Source organism: Danio rerio, chromosome 3 (assembly GCF_052040795.2).
Source record: "Danio rerio strain M-AB ecotype USA chromosome 3, GRCz13ab, whole genome shotgun sequence".
Classification (NCBI taxonomy): domain Eukaryota; kingdom Metazoa; phylum Chordata; class Actinopteri; order Cypriniformes; family Danionidae; genus Danio; species Danio rerio.
Window position 1 is genome coordinate 56,976,024 of NC_141023.1, and position 22,431 is coordinate 56,998,454.

The 22,431-nt window shown below is 37.0% G+C and overlaps 2 protein-coding genes across 3 annotated transcripts in view; one reads left to right on the plus strand and one right to left on the minus strand.

The window, feature by feature from the left end:
* rdh8a (retinol dehydrogenase 8a) overlaps window positions 1–8,210 on the minus strand; it is a 35,247-nt gene extending 27,037 nt beyond the window's left edge. The window contains exon 1 of one of the 2 annotated variants that reach the window (XR_015479487.1): window positions 7,890–8,210. Coding sequence is in view for 1 of the 2 variants with exons in the window: in NM_200707.1 (NP_957001.1) it covers window positions 7,890–7,998 (109 nt within the window). In the remaining variant the exon portion in view is untranslated. 2 annotated transcript variants of the gene reach the window in all.
* LOC147846065 (uncharacterized) overlaps window positions 1–22,431 on the plus strand; it is a 700,063-nt gene that overhangs the window by 427,110 nt on the left and 250,522 nt on the right. The window lies entirely within an intron of this gene.

Here is a 22,431-nt window from a genome sequence, read left to right on the forward strand (position 1 = left end):
AACATTCTTGAATGAGCCACTCTCTCTTGTAATTGGATTTTTTTCCCTTAGGCTTCTTTGAAGTTGGCATATATCACTGCTCCTCATTATGAGCAGAACCAATGAAATGTTTAATCTCAGAGGATTTTGTTTTCCACTGTTGCAATGCTCTGAAAATGAGAACAAAGTTCAAACCGGTTTCATTTAAAAGATGAGATAGAATAAACGAAATTTGGTAGATGGAAAAGCTACTTTCATGAGTGTTTTATTTATGCATTTTATTTCTTAAAATCCTTTATTTATTTTATTATTATTAACAGCGTAGAGGCTGAAAAACAATATTATGAAACATATCAATTCAACCACTTCCTCTCCATTGTCGGTTACAACCATTACAGGTCTTTCAGTCTCTGCTAATGAGCTGATGATCTGAATCAGGTGTTTGGTTACGGAGACATGGAAATGTGCAGAGCTGGTGGTCATCCAGGAATGTGGTTGAGAAACACTAATGTAGACAAACAAATAAATAAATAAAAGTCTCATTCATTCATTAATTTTCTTGTCGACTTAGTCCCTTTATTAATCCGGGGTCGCCACAGCGGAATGAAGCGCCAACTTATCCAGCACATTTTTACGCAGCGGATGCCCTTCCAGTCGCAACCCATCTCTGGGAAACATCCACACACACTCATTCACACACACACTCATACACTACAGACAATTTAGCCTACTCAATTCACCTGTACCGCATGTCTTTGGACTGTGGGGGAAACCGGAGCACCCGGAGGAAACCCATGCGAACGCAGGGAGAACATGCAAACTCCACATAGAAACGCCAACTGAGCTAAGACTCGAATCAGCAACCCAGCGACCTTCTTGCTGTAAGTCAACAGCACTACCTACTGTGCCACTGCGTCGCCACTAAACCTACTCATTAATGGCCATTTCACACTGGGCTTTAGGCCCCGTTTACACTAGTGGGTTTGAGTTTTAAAATGGCGTTTTAGATCAAAAAACGATCCGCGTCCACACTAGCGTTTCACCTAGCGTTTCTGAACATATCTCCGTCCAAACAACGCCACCAAAAACGTTTATCACGTGACAATTCGCGCACTCTGGGCATGCACGTTCTAGTATAAACAGGAAGCATGTGTCTAGCTCGGCATTTGTTAATTGTTAGTCAACAAATGCTGGTTAAACAATGAAAGCGATGATAAAGCATGAGAGGTATTTTTGTGGACAGACGACGAGGTCGAGTTGTTACTAAACGTAACAAATGAATAACTGCACAATGGTGCCTAAAACAGACAATAGTGCAAACAACGCTCCCATTTCTGTGTCCATGTTGTTGTTTACAGTGAAGGCTGGTCTGCTGTCTTCCGGTAGCGTTAAAGCCATGTGTTATAGTCATGTGATAGGGGCTTGACGAATAAGGGAAGGATACGCAATGACACAAAAGCCCCAATCAGGTAGCGATTCTCAGCAGCCCCGCCTCCGTTTTCAGATGTCTATGTTTTCCCCCATCCACACTGAGATGGAGCAGCAGCGTTTTAGAATGAAAACGGGCTCTCCAGGGTTTCCAAAACCCTCCATTTTTGGTGCTCGAAAACTCCGGCGTAGTTTCGACGGATGGCGTAACTGTAGCTAAACGTAGGCGTTTTCAAACTAAAAACATTAGTGTAAACGAGGCCTTAGTGTCAACCTTTTTTACGAAGGGTGTGTCTGAAGTTTTGGCTGATGGGATCGTCATAGCCTCATCAGCCAAAGAAATTAGAGTGCTATTGGCTACTCTCTGAGCTGGGGTATTTGCATAAAGTGATCTGATTGACTGATGCTTCCCTTGAAGCTTGAAAAGTTAAGAAATTCGCGACCTTTGCAGCGAACAACACCGATGAAATGGCACAGACGGATCCACAACTCACTTTGGCAATGCTTGACATCATCCATTCAAAGTGAATGGAAAGCGTTAACACTGACACCCCATGTGAATCTGGCATAGGGGATATGTAACCAAAAATGACAAGGGAAAGTTTAAAAACTGTATGATTGTCTTTCCTTCTTGAAAATGTAACAAGATATTTTGAAATATATTAGCATTACTTTTTTTTACATTAGCCATTGTCTTACGTACCTATAGTAGTTTATCAAAGAATCTCATACAGGTTTAGAGGGTGACTAAACAATAACAGAATCTGTATTATTGGGTGAACTCTTCCCCTTTAAGTAAAATTAAAATGCAATATGACTTCATATATCAATAGTAAAGACCATATTATAGGTCAAGCTTCATTTCCCAATCCATCCAGGCCCTATAAATCTCGAAGACCCCTTGTGTGAAGCATTTGATCGACATTAATGAGTCTTTGGATGAAGCCGAGTAGGAGATAACAAACCTTCAATGGTTTCACCCTGCTCAGTGTGCAGATGAAGTCTTCAGACGACCCTTGCTTTAGAGCCCTCACTTGTACAGGTCTCAAACTTTGTCCCTCTCCCAACACTCATTCCAGTGTGTGAACTATGGGCGCATTAGACACGGCACTAAACCAGGGCAGCGGTCTACAATTCACAGCAATAAAGGGAGCTTTGTACTGGAGAAGTCACTTGAAAGAGAACTGGCAGTCTCTTTATGATCTCCGCCTGGCAAGCTGTATCCTTGCGGAGCCGTACCCTGGAAACTGCGCTTTCACATGATAATAAAGAGCCTTTGGGTTCTACTGGAGGAAAGTGAACGTATGAGGGTCGTTCCACGAAATCTGGGCCTTCTGCGTCCATAAGAAATAGTCAGACATGGAAGTTTTTGACATCATAAAGTGAATTAAACACTATTTAAAATAATTAAATGGTAGGATGGCAGACACACAACATCATAGCACACTAATATTAGGTTAGATTTAGGTCACTAGCATCTTAGGACAATGTTATTTTGACGTTGATATTTTGTTGATATTAGGTTGTGTTGGAAAGTGACCAAAATCCAACATCGAGCCAACATCTTAAACCAACGTCATATTGATGTCAAATACTGACATTTATTCCTCAGGTATGGCAAAAAAAATAAAAATAATAAAAAATCCAACGTCTGATAGACGTCATATTGGAACGTAAACACAACGTCAAGCTGTAACATTATTAGACGTTGATATTTTGTTGTTTGTAGGTCATGCTGGAAAGTTACCAAAATGCAACAACTGTTTGACCTTAGACACTGACGTCAACCTGACGTTGGTTTCTGACTTCAGGCTGATTTTCATTTCCAGACAAAATGCAACATCCCACAACGTTGGGGTACAACGTTTATTTGATGTCATGTTGACATCCTGTGCCTGCTGGGATGTCAGTCCATTTCTATCATTTTTCCTTACCAGGACTTGTAATTTGCAAATCGAAGGCAAAATGTTAAAATTATTACATAAACAATGTTTTTGGCATACATATATAAATTTTTCTTTTTTTTATTGAGCTCATAATTTTATTAGTGTCCTCTGATTTCATTTTACCATATTACCATATTGCCATATTACCATTACAAAAAACTGTAATGACAATAGTGACATCACCTTCATAAAGTTGCATCATCTCTCAAACAGTATTCTAACAGTTAAACACATGTGGGCCTCTCTCCGTTTTGTAATGTTGTTTTTGATGATTTATGAGTCTGACTTAGGGGTATGGGGGGTATCATGCAATGTCAATACTGTTAATAGTTTTTAAAATCGAAATGTAAACAACTGTTTATTTACTTTTATGTAATTCATCACAGACTCTGGAAATGAAGGCTTCAGCCTACATTTTAGTGAAACCACAAAAACTTATTTTAACATACTATTGACTCCACATCCCGCTCTCCCTTGTGAAGCTAATAAGGAAGTAACTGAAACTGCAATTCATCAAAATTCCACTAGGCCAAAATAGAGCACATTTCTATTGACCCCAATGATAAAATGGCCAACTTTATAGCAGAATGAACGGGGTTTACCGGTTGGTACAAAAAATGATTATGGTGTATATAGCTATTATTACTTTAGCTAATTTTTTTCTATAACTCATCCATTTTTTTATCAATATTTTTTTCCATCATTTGTTTATATATATATATATATATATATATATATATTATAATGTATTTATAAAATTTTTTAAGCAATACAGATACAACAACAAGCAAGTGAACAGAACATGGGGAGAAAGAAAAGAAAAAGAAAAAAAAGGGGGGATTGGGCATTAATTAAAGTAGCGATATTGCATATTCATGCACCACAAACCTTTACAAGATCTGACCTTGTTAAATCAACCCTCTGATGATTATGGAGGTTATGTTTAAACCCATATGTAACAAAAATGGATCATTTGTTTATATTAAGTTATATTAAATCTGCATATTTAAGTGCGGGGCCACTTGAGTGACAGCTAGGTCTCGCTACTTGCCGCCATGTCATTCCAACTAATTAGCAGCTGATCTTTTACTTTGTTTTATGTGTTTTATGTGACTTTACACTGTAAATTGCCTTTTGGAATTATTTCTTTCACTTATCATATAATATGGCATGCTGTGTGCACTTAATTATGCTCACAAACCATTTACCCGGCCTCCATTTCCCAGGGGCCTCATCTATCAACGCTGCGTACGCACAAAAACTTTGCGTACGGCAGATTTCAGGCTCACGTTTGGATTTACTAACGATGAAATGAACGTGAGAATGTGCGTTGGTCCACGCCAACTTCATGTCTGCCGTACGTGCATTTCTTGTGTGTTTGTTTTATTTCCATTGGCATTTCCTAGAGGCAATCATGTTAAATTGCACACTACAAAATATCTTTGAGCTGTGCAATGGCAGCTGTATAAGATGGGATCATCTGCATGTCTAGCAGGTATATAAGGTTTCCATGCCATGCAGTTGACCAGCCAAACATTAAAGCGCAACTTGCAGCGATCGCCGGTTTTCCCGATGTAATCGGAGTGATTACTGCATGCACATTGCTATGAAGGCGCCATCTGAAGAGGAATTTGCATAGGCTACATGAATCGGAAATATTTCCATTCAATACATGGGCAAAAAATATGTGATGCACAAATGTGCTTAACATAACACACACTTATTAATGATTCCTACTTGTCTTCCTCGTGATGAAGAGTAGGCAAAATCTGATATCTAATGGGGGAAAAAAAAAAAAGTTCATCAGACGCTGGATTCGAAACGAGTTCATGAATGATAGCGTCAAAACATGTTGCCATGCGTTTTAAGAGCTATGCCACTTGTGCCGCTAATATCCGCTTGACTTTCACTTAATTACCTTATTCCAACGGAGTGTCCAACGAGACCCCACAACCAGCGTCAGCTCTCCCACTGTTTTTTTCTTTGGTTATTAATTACGGAGGACAAACTTGCAAATAACACAGTTTTTCTCCAGTCTACCTCTGATAGGCGCACCTCCAATTCACATTCTATTCGAAGTTTCTCATTTTGCTTGCTTTTGCCATTGCTTCTTCGTTTGGTTTTGCCAAAGTAGAGTCATTAGCATATTCATAAGGGGGAGGAGGCAGGGAGGAGTTTTGCGCTCGTTCACGTGCGCTCAGTTTCACGTTCATTTGGATGTACAAAGAGAATATGCGTGGGATTTGGGTTTCATACATTTGATTTTTTTACTGCGTACACACATTTACAGCTTTGTGCGTACGCAATGTTTTAGCATGATTTCAACGTCAAATATCATATCTGTAAATGTATTTGTTTTATTTATATCATTTATAATTTTATTTTTGAGTTTGACTACACTCCAGAAATTGACAGATTGATTAGCTGTAGGCTACATGACTGTTATGGCTGGATTTTTATAAATAGCCTTTCATTTACTAACACAGACTATATTTGAAGTATTTGAAAGTAATTCACGTTTTCCTTCTGTAGAAAAGCATCATAAGAACAATGCTTAGTAGCAGTACTGTATTACAACAGTGTTTTTAAAAGTCTAAACACTTTATTGATTTAGTAAACAACCAATTAAGTGAACATGCAAATGGTGGATCCGTGTGAACGGCTGCGCAGATGTGCAAATCTACATTTGTGGATTGACAGTTTGGGCTACTTATCAGAATTATGGGAATTATCGGCTCGACAAATTTGAATTGGACAAGCATTTGTTAGTCTTATATCTTACCCAGAAAATAAAATACATATAAATACATTTAGATCATTTACTTTAATCATTACTATTTGAATTTAAAGAGACTTTCAACCAGCACAACTAAAAATGTTTCTAAAGACAATCACCTACTGCATCTTTAAACAAAATAAAAAATATTAAATAAAATTGTAATAAACTGGAGAAATCAAGAGAAACATATATGATTTTTTTTATTTCAAAAATATCCAATTTAGCAGGAATTTTGCAGTTTGTAAATTTAATTGTATTGTCTTTCTATTGTTAGAGGGATTAGGTGACCAAGCTTGTTTTTTAAATGAATATAACTATGTAATAAAACCCATTAAAATTTTTTTTTTTAAATAAATAAATAAATAAATAAATAATAAATAAATAGAATAAATAAATAGTTTTGTTTAAATTTACCGAAATATATTTGCTCACACTGTATGTTATAATAATTGAGTGCATGTTGTCATAATTGAGCATACCTAATTTTGAAAATAAATTTAAAAATTGGATTTCTATCCATTTCCAAGTGAATATAGGCAGTTTTTTTTTTTCTGGTGCAGTTTTTGAACCGTTATCGAATGTTATTTCGTTATATAAGCTCAGATTTGGCTTCAGTACTGACTTATCTAATGTAAATGCACAAATATAATATTGCATAGCTTCCTATTAAAATATGAATTGAAAAGAATGATTTGTGAGGGGTATACTTATATATGCTGAGCACTGTATGTATTTATATGAAAAAAAATAATTTATATATATTATTCACAGTATATCATATTTTTTCTTCTGGAGAAAGTCTTATTTTTTTTATTTCAGCTAGAATAAAAGCAGTTTTAAACTTTTTTTAAAAATCATTTTAAGGTAAAAATTATTAGCCCCTTTAAGCTGTATTTTTTTCGATAGTCTACAGAACAAACCATCGTTATACAATAAGTATAATAAGTTAACCTAATTAACCTAGTTAATCCCTCAAATGTCACTTTAAGCTGTATAGAAGTGTCTTGAAAAATATTAAGTGTTATTATAAATAGTTATTAAAACTATTACGTTTAGAAATGTGTTGAAAAAAAACTTTTCTCCGTTAAACAAAAAATTTGGAAAAAATAAACAGGGACTAATAATTCAATATATTATATTATATATATTGTTTAAATTTCCCAGAGATGTATTGCAGCTGGAAGGGCATCCGCTGCATAAAAACTTGCTGGATAAGTTGGCGGTTCATTCCGCTGTGGCGACCCCGGATTAATAAAGGGCCTAAGCCGACAAGAAAATGAATGAATGAATGAATGAATAAATATTGTTTCAAATTATGACTTTGCTAAAAAAGGGTGACAAAAATAGGCTACTCATTTGAGAAAAATGCCAGTTGCCTATATACTATAATGAAACTATATTTAATTGCATATAGTATAAAACTACAGTAATGCCTGTGTCTAATTAAAATAAGAAGTAACATTTCCTAACATTATAGTCTTTCTTTAATAAACAGCCCATCAAGAAAACATATATTAACCTTTTGACATTACAAATTTGAAAGCAACCTGCTTAGTGGAGTGACTTACCAAGAAGTAGGCTATGTTAACCCATACTTACAGTAGCTATACAGCGTGTTATTCAATAAAAAGAGCATAACTTCTATAAAACATATGTAAACTTCTAGAACACTTTAGAACGTTAATATGTATTCTAAAAGAACAATCAGAGCGTTCTACAGGCGCTGAAGGAATTAGAGCGCAGATGAGCGCGTTTACCATGGTAGCGCTTCTGCTCGTCTCTGGCCAGCAGCACGGCGATCCGCAGTCCGATCCCAGAGGAGCAGCCGGTGATCAGCACCACTTTCTGCCCGCCGCCGCTCGCCATGCCCACTCCTGTCTGCGTCCACTGCGAGCTGCTCCAACGGCGGACTTTTAAAACTTAAAGCGGATCATGCAAGTCGGTGCTCATGTGAGCGGGTTATGCGGTCACATGGCAGGCAGAATCGATTAGTAGTTGAAGGAAGACGTAAACACGCATGCTTGCTTGGGTGAGCATCAGCCTTTACTGTACTGCTTTGAAAAACAACAGATTAATGCGTTGTGAGCTGTGGGTGCAAAGGGGAGAGAGGTGTGTGTGTGTTTGGGGAAGGGGCGGGGGGCCTCGAGGCGAGGAAAAATAAATACAGCAGTGAAACAACAAACAATAACGAGTAAACAGGTTCAATTAATTGAATGTTAATAGTTAATTACCTCTGAGGTTTCACGCCTTGAGGTCTGTTAGTTCAGTGTGATGAAGGAACGTGTTTTTATTTTAGAATGCTGCTGGGGTTGTGTAAATAGAGTAAACCAGGATTTACATAGATATTATTATTATATTATATTATATTATATTATAATTTGTATCTTTACATGTACAAATCAAGAGTGACAAATCAAAACAAAAACAATTGGCTAATTTTCAATAGAAATATACAAATAATAATATAATATAATATACTATAATATAATATAATATAATATAATATAATATAATACCTCTGTTAAATACTGATTTACTCCCTATACTGAATTTGAATATTATTATTAGGGTTATTATGAATGTTATTCTTTTTTTTTTTGTTTGTTTGTTTGACATTGTACCTTAGCTCTACAAGTTGACTCATACTCGTATGACGAGTTTTTTTGTTGTTATTATTATTTCATGTCATTACCTGAGACTATATGTTAGGTATCCTACATTGTTTACAGTCACACTATTAGGCTACAATATTTGCATGCTTAGTAATTACATTAATCTGTGCTGCCACCTGCTGGTTAATCGAAGTAGCTACAGCAAACGCAGCTTTATGAGCACGCTCATTGAAGTGTGTGACTCTGGTGTGACCACATAAAAAAATTGTTCTTGATGGTTAAAAATGAGTAGAGATGGTACACACACATCCTTTATTTAAGTAGAGGTATAGATACTCATGTTGCTGGAGTACTGACTACACTTCAAGTAAGTAGTTAAAGTACGGCCTGAAATATGTACTTAAGTAAAAATAATTCTATGGCTGTTTTAGTTTCACAGTAACTACACTGCACATCATGTAAACATCTATTTTCAGCAGCAAATTAGCCAATTAGCATTGGTTAACAGTATTGTTCAACAACGATACTCAAATAGTTGCCCTTTGTGTATCGTAACCTAAAATGTAACTATATGACTGTAAAAACAATAGCTGCTATAATGGTTCAGATATTCTAAAACGTAATTCATTTGGCTGCCTGTATTTTCATAATTAGGCATAATAAATGTCTTAAATTTAACACTTCATTTTCTCTAAAACATATTTCATTTTTTTCTTTCAATAAAATAAAAACTTAAAAATGCATTCAAATTACGCAATGACAAGAAATAATATAGATCACACCACCAAACACATGAAAGCGAAAGTAACGAGCCGTTTTTTAAAATGTAAAGAGCAGAAAGTACAGATATTTATGTAAAAATGTCAGAAAAATAAACAGTGGAAGTACCAGAAGAAGCTACTTAAGTACACTAAAAATGTATTTGTACTTCGATACTTCCCTTTTCTGCAAATTGGATGTTAAAAGACAAATCATTATTTTATTTTATTGTTTTATTTTCAGATTAAGGGTTTCCAAAATTGGGGTCCGAGAACCTCCAGAATCGGCAAGGGAGTGTGATTAGTTTAGATTGTATTGCTAATTACAACTAATAGATTGCTTTATCTGATAAAAAATTTAAATAATTAAATAAAATCTAAGATTATATAAGATTATATTAAGATTAAACTTTAATATCTTTATAAAGATTTATACATCATTAGTGGTGGAAAGAATACTGAAAAATCATACTAAAGTGCTTGCCTAAAAATGTGCAAGAAGAGTAAAAGTATCTGTTGTATTACTCAAGATATGAGTAAACGTAACATTCTGTAGTGCATTTAGTTAAGGTCCAGCAGGCACACAATGTTAAAAGACGTTAATGTGAAGTTAAGATTTACTGTAGGTCGTGACGTCAGGTCACCAAAATTCATTGTTTAGCTTATTTTGATGTCCAATAACGACGTCAAATGATGTTGATATTTGCTTGATTTTAGGTTGAGTTGGAAAGTGACCAAAATCCAATGTCAAGCCAACATCTAAAACTAACGTTATAATGATATCAAATACTGACATTTATTCGTCAGGTATGGCAACCAAAATCCAACGTCTGATAGACATCATGTTGACGTCTAGTGCCCGCTGGGTGTTAAAGGCCATTTCTGTCATCATACAGTAAACATGCTTCATTTTCTCATCAGTGACATGCATCTAAACCAGGGGTCACCAATCTCGTTCCCGGAAGGCCGGCGTCCCTGCAGGGTTTAGCATTAACTCGCCTCAACACACCTGCCTGCATGTTTCAAGTATACCTAGAAAGACCTTGATTAGCTTGTTCAGGTGTGTTTGATTAGGGTTGGAGCTAAAATCTGCAGGACACCGGCCTTCCAGGAACAAGTTTGGTGACCACTGATCTAAACAGTCTCTTGGTCAATGTGTGTAAAGATTTTGAACATCTTTCTGGACACTTTTAATGCTTCCAAACAGTTTGCTGCAATTATAAATTGCACATGTCTTGAGGTAGTTCATCATGATGCGATTTACCTTCTATGTGTGATTTGATTGGAGAGGAATCACAGGACTTACTTGTTTAATCCTCATAGACAGGAAAAATAAAGTAGTGACTGCAAGTTGAAGGAAAATAGCGGAGTAAAAGTACCGATACTACACTAAAATGTACTCAAGGAAAAGTAAAAGTATACACATTTATAAAACTACATTTTACAATTACTTTACAAATTACAATTTGATAAAAATTGTTCTTTTCGAGAAAGTCTTATTTGCTTTATTTAGGCTAGAATAAAAGTAGTTTGTAATTTTAAAAAAAACTCTTTTAAGATCAAAATTATTAGCCCCCATTAGCCTGAGTTTTTTTTAGTCTACAGAACAAACCATCGTTATACAATAACTTCCATAATTACTCTAACCTGCCTAGTTAACCCAATTAACCTGGTTAATCGTTTAAATGTCACTTTAAGCTGTAGTGTTCTGAAAAATATTTAGTCAAGTATTATTTACTGTCATCATGGCAAAGATAAAATAAATCAGTTATCAGAATTGAATTATTAAAACTATTATGTTTAGAAATGTGTGAAAAATCTTCTCTCTGTTAAATAAAAATTGGGGAAAAAAATAAACACGGGGCCAATAATTCTGACTTCAACTGCAGTTCACCTAGAATGAATAAACGAATTCAAGTGCATAGAATTGGCATGGATATAGGGGACTGTCATGATCACCAGCAATGTAACCACCAGAGATCGCTGAAACACATTCACACTCACATAGGACTACAAATCTGCTGGTAAATGGACTACAAGAACCAGTCAAGCACCACAAACACACACACACAACCGGATCCTGATCCTGACTGATTGCATACACACAGGTGATGCTGCCCAAGTACTGATTACACACACATACATACAGCTCACTTTGAGACACTCATGGCTGAGTCTCCTGTAACCAGGGGAGTGACACTGACAACAGAGGTGAGGATCCACATGCAGGTTTATTAGCGAGGTCAGGCCAGTAATGGTCAACAAAGGGACAAACGGATGTATACAGGCAGGTCAGAATCGTAGTCAATTGGCAGGCAGAAAACAGGATCAAACAAATAAACAAGGCAAGGATCAAAAACACGGTAAAGGCAGACAAAGGAAATGCGTTGTGATGTCACTATAGCAGATAACAAGACTCAGCAACAGTGTTTGTGTCTGAGCAGTACTTATAGTCCATGAATCAGACCTTAAGCAGCTTCAGCTGTGCGAGTGTAATCAGTCAGGATCTAGAACATGTGTGTGAATGGAGTGCATGTATGAAGTTGTAGTCCATGAACTGGCGGAGTTGTAGTTTGTGTGAGTGTGAATTTTTTCTGGTAGTTAGATCGCTGGTGATCATTACAGGGACATTTTCCACCAATATCCACCAATTACTGAAATGTCCCACTACCAAAAATTTTATCGACTTCAAAATAAAATAAAGCTCCGTCAAGCCTTAACCTACTTTTGCACAAAAGGTTAAAGTCAAGTTTGCTGTGAGTTCACTATAACACCAACGCAATCTCACGCAATTGGTAACTTTTTGATTTAGTGGCTAATTCGTATGAATTTGTACGATCTAATTCGTACAATTTAGTACGATTTGCTCATCCCCCAATGACAGTTGGGGTTAGGGGTAGGGTTGGGTGTCACGCCCCTTTTTTAAAATCGTACTGAACTCGTACAAATTTGTACGAATTACCCACTGAACTGACAAAACGTAAAATACTTTTGTTTCCTCGTGAGATCAGACTGATAACACTGTTAACCAAGGCTGTGCAATTAATCTAAATTCAGTTTCAAATTTAGCCTCCATGACTATGAAAAACAATATTGGGGATAAAACTGTTAAATTGCATCACACACCTCTTTAAATTTCTCTAGGCCTACATTCATACCTCCTCAAAGCAAGATGCCGTAAAATTATGTAAATTGACTTTTGCAGCATAGAACGTGTTTCATTAATTGTTTTTTGTATTGTCACTTGTTTATTTTGTATCAATAAGTACTTTATTCATGTTTTTAAAAGCGCAAAAACAATGCATGCGCTCTAGTAATGTATGTCCCCACCAATCTCAAGAACGAATCTGCGCCCTTGATTGACTTGACTCTTGACTTGTTCCAAACCTGTTGACTTGCTCCAATCCTGATTTTTATCCATCTGTTAAAAATAAAAGAAGATATTTAAAAGAAAGCTGAAAACATGTAACCATGCTCCAACTTTAGGAGTGAGTAAATTTGGGTAATTTATTTTTTGGGGCGAACTATTCTTTTAAATCTCTCCTTCAGGACAAATCGGTGTCATTTTATATCATTATATCATCAAGAGTAGACCCTTCTTGATCAACCACAAGATCTGAGGTATGATTTATCTCCAGTAGTGTGTGCGAAATCAATTCGTTTCGAGGTCTGTGTGACTGCAGTTATTCAGGAACCACATCAAATCCGCACAGAAGCTGCTTTATATTCTCCTGGTCTCTCATCGAGTATTCTGACATCATTTGCCAGAGGCTGGAACTGGAATCAGGTCTTCAGGAATAGATCTGTTCCTCTTTAACCAAAGTCTGGGATGTTTTGGCAGCTCAGTGATTTACAGTGATTGGAGCGCTTCAGGGTAGAACAGCTCCCAAACTAGACTAGGCTGTGATCTTGTCACTAGGCTTCTTCTTGAAGAAGTATAATGTTGTTCCAAACCTTTAAAATAGGCACCGCAAGAATAATTAGACATTTGTGTTGTTTGTATAACAATGCCCATGTGATGTCCCGTTTGAGCATAATCTACGATCATCTCCTTAAACTTAATCTCCTTAAGCATATAACCAGGCTTTCAGGCTTTCTATATGCAGCCTCCTGTTTGTGATGCAACTATCATTATGTCAGTGGTATAGTTTTAGGGCTGTTTTTACAATCAGTGTCAAATGTTAGGATAGAAAAACGCTTACATATTTCCCAAATGATGTTTAACAGAGATTTTCACAGTATGTCTGATCTTTTTCTTTTCTAAAGAAAGTCTGATTTGTTTTTTATTTCGGCTAGAGTAAAAGCAGTTTTTAATTTTTAAAAATACATTTTACGGTCAAAATTATGATTATAATAATATTAGTGGGTCAAGCAGTGGCGCAGTAGGAAATGCTGTCACCTCACAGCACGAAGGTCGCTGGTTCGAGCCTTGGCTCAGTTGGCGTTTCTGTGTGGAGTTTGCATGCCCTCCCTGTGTTCGTGTGGGTTTCCTCCGAGTGCTCCGGTTTCCCCCACAGTCCAAAGACATGTGGTACAGGTGCTCCAAGTGGTGCTCGCTGCAGAGCCATTTGGGCGAGCTGAGCTCCAGCGAGGGGGAGCTTGAGCTTGAGCTCCACCTTTTTTGCACTTCTTCTACGAGTAATGTCACTGGGGGTAGGGTTAGGGGTGGGGTTGGTGTACGCATTAAAACAGCTTACAGGAGGAGGAGCGAGAGCTCATGCTCCCCCTCGCTGGAGCTCAGCTCTGCTCAAATGGCTCTGCAGCGAGCACCCTCTCAGGTGCTCTGGGAAGGCTAAATTGTCGGTAGTGTATGAGTGTGTGTGTGAATGTGTGTGTGGATGTTTCACAGAGATGGGTTGTGGCTAGAAGGGCATCCGCTGTGTAAAAACTTGCTGGATAAGTTGGCGGTTAATTCCGTTGTGGCAACCCCGGATTAATAAAGGGAATAAGCTGACAAGAAAATGAATGAATGAATAATATTAGTATTAGCCCCTTTAAGTGATATTTTTTTCCCATAGTCTACAGAACAAACCATCATTATACAATAACTTGGCTAATTACCCTAACCTGCTTAGTTAACCTAATAAATCTAGTTAAGCCTTTAAATGTCACTTGAGGCTGTATGAAATGTCTTAAAAAAGATCTTGTCAAACATTATTAAGTCATCATGGCAAAGATAAAATAAATCAGGTCTAAGAAATAAGTTATTAAAACTTTTATGTTTAGAGATGTATTGAAAAAATCCGCTCTCTATTAGACAGAAATTGGGGAAATAAACAAGTGCCAAATAATTCTGATTGCAACTTTTTATATACACTTTAAACAAGATTTATTCATTTATTCACTAAACTTAGTTAGGTCATCTTGTTGCATTGTCCAGATAAGTTGACTTCTATAAGTTTTCTTAACTTAAAAAGTTCACTCGGCAAAGTTAAATACCCAACTACTTATTTCAAGTTAACAGAACTTGCAAAATTTAGTTTTAATAGGTTTACTTACATTATCAAGTCAGCAGACCTAGCCAAGTTTAGTTTTAATACATCAACTTACATTTTCAAGTTCACTGAACTTAATCTAGCAGATTTTCAAACCCAGGCTCATTCTGAAAAAGTAGTCCCGTGGACGTTTCTGGAGACCGGGAAATACGTCCAGGGAGGTACGTATTTTTGCAGTTTTTGGTTTACGCAAAACCATGAGAGGCTGCTGTGTGTGCTTTTTTTGTATCTCAAATGTCTCTCGCAAGTGCTTCAACTTTTAGTGTCATAGAACAATTGGCTTTATGCACAACTAGAGATTTTAAAGGCAACGATGAACTTCCGAACATGAAAGCTTAATATGACTATTTTCAGTTTCACAAGGTTGTTTTTACAGGATCAGTGTTGTAATGTAATTACAATACATTCAGTTAAATAGACTTAAGCAATCATTTAGTTGTTCAAGCATAAAATGGGATGATAGACTGCTGTAACCACTAGCGCCATTAGTAGCAACAGATAGCAATTTCATTGGAAATACCAAGATAAAATAAACTGTCATGTTATAAAGATATGGTGAGGGACATGGAATTTAATGCAGTGCATCTAGTCAGATCTTCATATTGTATAGCTAACATTCAGTGAAGATTGCTGATTTTTAAAGAAATCAGATCTTAAACGTGACAATTTTGTAATGGAAAGACAGTTCACCAGATGATGTTAGGCTGCCTGGCGAAAATTTAAAGTCCCAGAGGGTAAAAGGGGAAATTTGTTGTTTTATTGCCTAGATATTTAAGGTTGCCTTCACACCTAGACTTTTGTTTCAGAACCTGGAACGTTTCTCCAGTTAGTGCGGTTCATTTGGCATATGTGAATCCAGCAATTGCGTTCGAATTTTTATATAATATCCAAAATCACCTGAAAGAGGTGTATGAGTATATGCATGATATTTTTATTCATGGTTATCATACCGTCAAATTGTTATACTGGTCTATGCCTAATTATAACAGAACTTTAAAATGTATTCAGTTTGATAAAACAGCACTGCTACTTTCATGAGCTGAAGAGCCAGAACCAGTGGCATAATAAAAGCTCAACTGGTTTTTCGCTTGTCTCTCATCAGCAATTGCTTCAGAGTTTTTCTTAGTTTGCTTCACAACTTCATACTACCATAATAAATAGTGCTGAATACTTTCACTCTTAATGAATACTTTAATCTCATTCCTGATTTCTGTCCTGTAGATCAGTGGTTCTCAAAGTGGGGGTCGTGGGACAATGACAGGGAGTCGCTTGGTGATTTCTAAAAATCTAAGAAATTTGAATAAACTTTTTAAATGACCATTGTTAATCCATAACCTACAGAAGATAAAAATAGTTACATAAAAATACAATATTCAAACAAAAAGTTATCAGCCTTTAATTTTTTATTTTAAAGTTTTTTCAGGGTTTTTACATTAGATAAACGACAGAGCAATAGCTTCAGTTGCACCAGAATGATTTTACGGCACTAGCTAAACTTTCTAACACCTTTACAGCACTCATGTACATTTAAATTAAATACAGGCCACGACCGAACATAGAGGATGATCTTTAAGTGGCAGTCTCCAAAATGAAACCAAGAAAAGACTTGTGATCTAACTTAAATATTGTGCCCACCAGTCTTGAGAGTGATTTGGTGAGGTTAATATTAAATAATTATAAAAAATGTAACATTTTGTGGTTGTTAGACTGTTGCACTTTTTTGTGTTGCCTGTATGCTTGTGTTTATATAGGCCTATTGGCAGGGCCGGAGCAAGCTGAACTGCCGCTCTAGGCAGAAGACGATCATGCCGCCCTCAACCCCAATGTGAAAACGAAAGTGACCGGTTATGAAAATGAAGTGAGGTGTCGCGGACCTCTTTTCCAGCCCACTATGCGCGGATATAACTGACGACGCGCGGGTGCTGAGCGAGGGGGGGAGGGAGGTGTCGCGGACACTGCGCTCTCTATTCTGCCGCCCTATGCGCGGATATAACTGAGGACGCGCGGGTGTCATGGCCCTCAATTCTGCCGCCCTATCCGCGGATATAACTGAGGACACGCGGGTGCTGATGGAGGTGTCGCTGACGCCGCCCTCTCTATTCTGTCGTCTATGCGCGAGTATATTTGAGGACGCGGGTGGTGAGGGAGGTGTCGCAGACATAACTGAGGACGCGGGTGGTAAGGGAGGTGCCGCCCTCTCTATACTGCCGCCTAGGTCGCCTCTATGGACTCGCCGGCCCTGCCTATTGGTTTGTGTGAGTGTTGTGTGCAACATGTGTATGATTATAACCACTTCCGAAAATAGTGGGGGTTGCAAGTCATTGGCATTGCTATTTTGGTGGTCCCGGGCTGAAAAGTTTGAGAACCCCTGCTGTAGGATGTAACAAAGATAACTCCCATGATATCATACTCAGTCTTAGAGTGATCAAAATGCACCTTTGTTTGTTTGGACCCTCTGGTGCATAATATGCGCTGTACCTTTTAAAAAAAATCTTGAAAGCAATTTGTTTTTAAAGTATGCCAAAGTGCAGAAAACAGGGTCAGACCCCTTCAGAGTTTGACCTCGATGTCTACCTGAGCAGTCTGTAGTAACAAGTGACTAGAGAACAAACTCAACTATCATGGAAACACTGAACTTGAAGCTCTAACAGTTTAGTCTTTCACACATTTAATGATTACCTCTCACAACTGACAAGGAAAGTGAAAATGTCCTTTTTTTTGCAGTTATCTGTGGTTGAGTTGAAACTTGGATATGATTGAGAGGTGTCAAAGTGCAGATGACAACAACAAAACACGCTAATGCAGAGGTCAGACATGTTTGGGCATGTTGACTGTGTTTTGACCACAGCTGCAGAGCCCTAAAGCAGGAAAATAAGTGAAGTATAAGATAAACAAACAAAGCTATACATTTCAAAATCTCAAATCCATCGAGAAGATAAAATTAAGAGACACTTAGCATGAGGGTTGATGGGAAGGATCAAGTTCTGTGGATCTGCTCTGTGGAAGCTCAGTTTGTTTACAGAATGATCTGATACACCACAGGCCTCACTGTTTGTAGTTATTGATTTCCGTCAGGCCATTGAAAGTTTCTTCCTGAGGGCAGGCGTAGTTTTCCCAGCATAGATTCTTGTCCTGCTCCGGCCCTCTCAGGAGCAGCTCTCATCCAACATACTGACAGAGTTACACACTGGACATGAGTTTAGCCTTGCTGTCAGAACGGAGCCACAAAACCCACATGTCCATGACAGAGGAGAATGGTTGGAGAAGTTCAGGGAGAGGAGAAATAGATCAGAATTCATCTTTCAAACCACAGCACATCCATTAAAGCAGAGTTTGTTGTGAATCATCCTACGCATGGAAATAAGCTAATGGTGAATTAATCTCAAGAAGTTAGCTTTGGAAGTGCTCAACAGTGCTGTTATTGTTAACTAGACTTATTAAACATTCCTTTTGGTTATTAAAAAAAGGTGATGAAAATGTAAAAAAGAAAACAGAAAATATACAATACTATCTGAAAAAAGTTGAAGAACTAAAATCAAAGTTGTATTAGAAATCAATAAAAATAATAAGGGTTGTATTAGTTAAAGGTGCAGTAGGTGATCTTCCACAATGCTAACAGCTTAGCATAAATCTCTGAATCACAGTCTCTGCCCTGCCATCCAAAGCCACGCCTTCAGAAACATGAGCACATGCACCCTAACAATCTAGGTGGAGACTAGGTGGAATAGCGCTATCTACTTGTGATTTGTTTTTGAACTAGTTAAAATCTACATTTTCAATGCTGTAAACGGTCTCTTATGAAACTAAAATAGTCTTTTCAATCTTTCACCGGAAAATTTTAGGGGCTGAACAACACTTCTGTGAAGATATAACCCATTTGTAACCGCAACATCTAACGTTACATCAGCTTGGCTTGAAGCTAAAATAGTTTTAAAAACAGAAACTTACCTTCCTAAGAGAAATCCTTCAGCCATTGTCATCCTTTATCCAGCATGCAAAGGTAACTCCGGTATTGATTCAGGGTTTTAAAAAGTTTTGATTCAGCATGTTTTTACCGATCGTGAGCATGCTATCTCTATCTTGTGAACACACAGCTCGTCTATGCACAAATGGCGGTCGGCTGAGCTGCGTACAAACGGCTGCGCATTTGTTCAAATCTGTCGGAATTATTAGATGTCGGCCCGACTATTTAATTCAATGAACATTTTAACTTTTATGCCTTACCTAAAATACATATAAATACATTTAGATCATTTACTTTTATCAAAACTATTGGAATGTTAAGAGACTTTCAAACAGCACAACAGCAAATGTTTCTGAAGACAATCACCTACTGCACCTTTAATGTTAGTTAATGCATTTACTGACATAAACACTGAACAACACATTTATTACAGTACTTGTTCATGTTAGTGTTAGTTAATGAAAATACGGTTGTTTATTGTTAGTTCATGGTGACTCTGTGCAATAACTAAATGTTAACAACCATGAAGTCGGATAATGCATTATGTAGATTAATCAAGTGAACTGATACTTTTTTCAAGTATTGTTCATAATTAGTTAAAGCACAATGAAAGGACCATAGGCTAAAAATGTGCACTAAAATCAAAATAAAAAGGCTCCCTAACAAAATCAATAAATACAATAGACTTTAACCACTTAAACTCTGCGGACCCGGTACCGGGTCTGTGACGTCATCGACTTTCGTTTTCAGATTTAAAGGGCTAGCGTTGCACCAGACCCCCGTAAGTGGTTTCGTTTGAAAGTGTAGAATTTATATTTTATGCACATATGCATCACTTTGGTTTTTATTCTACTGTATAAAAGTTATTTACACTTAAAATACACAGTATTTTGGATACCCGAGCTACAGTAGGTATTTTACATTGGTTCATTTTCATAATTTTTTATATGACACATGTACAAGTTATAGCTCAAATGAAAGCTCTTGCAGGTGCTCATACAGTTCTAGCATTCTTTTTTACTGAATTATGTTCTCATATCAAACAGTTGCTGAATGAATTGTGGTGTTTCCATGGCGCAGAAATGTAAACAATACATTCATGATCAATAAGCAGCCCCAGATAGCACAGACAGCTGTCATCTCTTACCTTATGCTGTGCCCTTCAGGGCCATTCTCCTCTGTTTTTGAGGTGATGTGCATAAGTAATCCTTTTATATGTCTGATGTGGTCCAAACACAGTGAATTATGTTTAATCAAACAAAAGAATAGTGAAATATGTAAACAAGGATTGGTCCCTGTGGCTTCTACAGCACCTCTCATCAGTTAAAATACAATGACTTTTGCATAGATTATTGTAGAGACATTTTTCTTTTTTCCTATGATTACAGACATGTGCAGGAACCACCAAAATTAATTTCAGCACGCTAGACCACACAGAACCTAAAAGGTACACTTTTAAATGAGTTTATAAAAAATAATTTAGATAATAGATTAAAAAATAGGTGTTTATTATAACAAAGATGACATATACAGTTATTTTAAACACTTTTAATAGTGTTTTATGAAAATTCAAAGGGTTTTCTTTAAAATGATACCAAATTTTTGCATTTACACCTCTTTATGTTGATTTGGGAAGCTTTTACATCTGGGTAGGCAAAGTCCAGGCGGAAATTCCCAAATAGCAGCAGAGTTTAAGTGGTTAAAATGTTTTTACAGAGTAATAAAAAGATATTCTTGTGATATATTTTACGGTGTACAAAAATGTGTTTGTTTTTTTGTGTTGTTGTAAATGTCTTGATTGCACATTTATGGTAATTATCTTTTGCTACTGCTTTACAAGATTAATACAAGACTAATAATAAATATAGCTGCTAGCAGCAATTATCGGGGCCAAGCAGCCCAGTGGCCACATCATAAACAAGCACGACAACAAGCTACAGAGCAACTGGAAAATTCTATAACTTTTTTGCAGCATATTCTGAGTCAAATTTTGTGGACATTGGGCTAACGATCTATAGGGAGTACAAAACAACTGATTTTCAAACTAAATAAAGATAGTGGAAAGGAAGTCAATTAGAGAATAAACTACATCAATGTTCTCTGTTTGATACAAGGAATCTGCAAGACCAGTTCCATGACAATAGACAAAACTATTGAAAAGTAATGTAATAAGATTTGTATGATTTCTATTGATAGAATTTAATTGTCATCACATATGTTGGTGCTTTAAACAAAAACCGTTACACCTATCGAAACACGTTCTATAACTTTTTTCCAGCACTGTATGAAGATAATCTGTGTCAAATTTGGTGCAAATCAGCCAAACGACGTAGACAGGATGTTATATAAGTTAATTATAGGGCACCTATGGTGAAAAATCTACTTTTTAAACTGTTTGGACAGACGTGTGTAGATATAGTGTATAGACTGTCATATTGGGGTAATATAAACACACCCAGTCCTTTTTTTTCAATTTAACAACATAAAAACGGTGGACCAATTGGAGCGGTTTTTATATAGACTGCAACTTGACGTAGAAATGCGGTCCCCCCGCCCACCAATATTGATTGACAGGCTCACACCACCATATCCTCAGTTTGTTGTTTCACGTCTGCCATTTTCAGCGTGTGAGTTAAAGCGATGTCACCAAAAAAACGCCCTTGCTCTATTTCCCTTAAACTTTAGCCATTTGCAATTCCCGCGGTCACAGAAGCTCTGTCATCTTAACTAGGTGCAGCTGGAAAGTGCGAACGCACTGCCTCACATGCTCATCCCTCCATTGGAAATAACGAGCTTGCCTTAAGCAGGTCGCACACCAGAAGCTGGTCAGGGTTCTATTAGGGTACACACACTGGCGCCGTAAGTCGACGACTGTCCGCGGTGCCTAGCCACAACTCAGGACACTGTTCATATTTTAGTGCCATGTCACGGCTCTGAATGGCGCATCCGATGTGTGACGCCCTTTAGTTATAGCCTCAGTCAAAGATAATTTAGTGTGTGTGGTTATTAGTCTCGGTGTACAAGCTCGGCACTTTAAACTAGCACACAGTCGGCTGTAAAACTATACAAAGACATAAATAATTTTGTAACTACCACTCTGACATTGGGGGGAGTGGGGGAGCTCTTGGCTCTGTCCCCTTGTTAAATTGGGCAGGAAGTCTAAATTAATTTTCATGTGAAGCAGCACGCCCCTAAAACAGCGAGCTGTGTACACGCCCCCAAAAAGACGATTTTTAACACATTATAATAAACAAAATCTGATTTGTGTTTTGAACAGAACCTAAACTGGCACACTCAGAAGAACCGTAATATTGATATTAAATCATAAAAAGGGGTAAACTAGGTGCCCTTGAGGGCATAAATGGTATCAATATTCTAAGGACAACCCAATGAATGTATCAAGACAAGTTTCATAACAGTATGCAAAATTAGTCAAAAGTTTTTAGCATTTTTAGAAATATCATTATAAT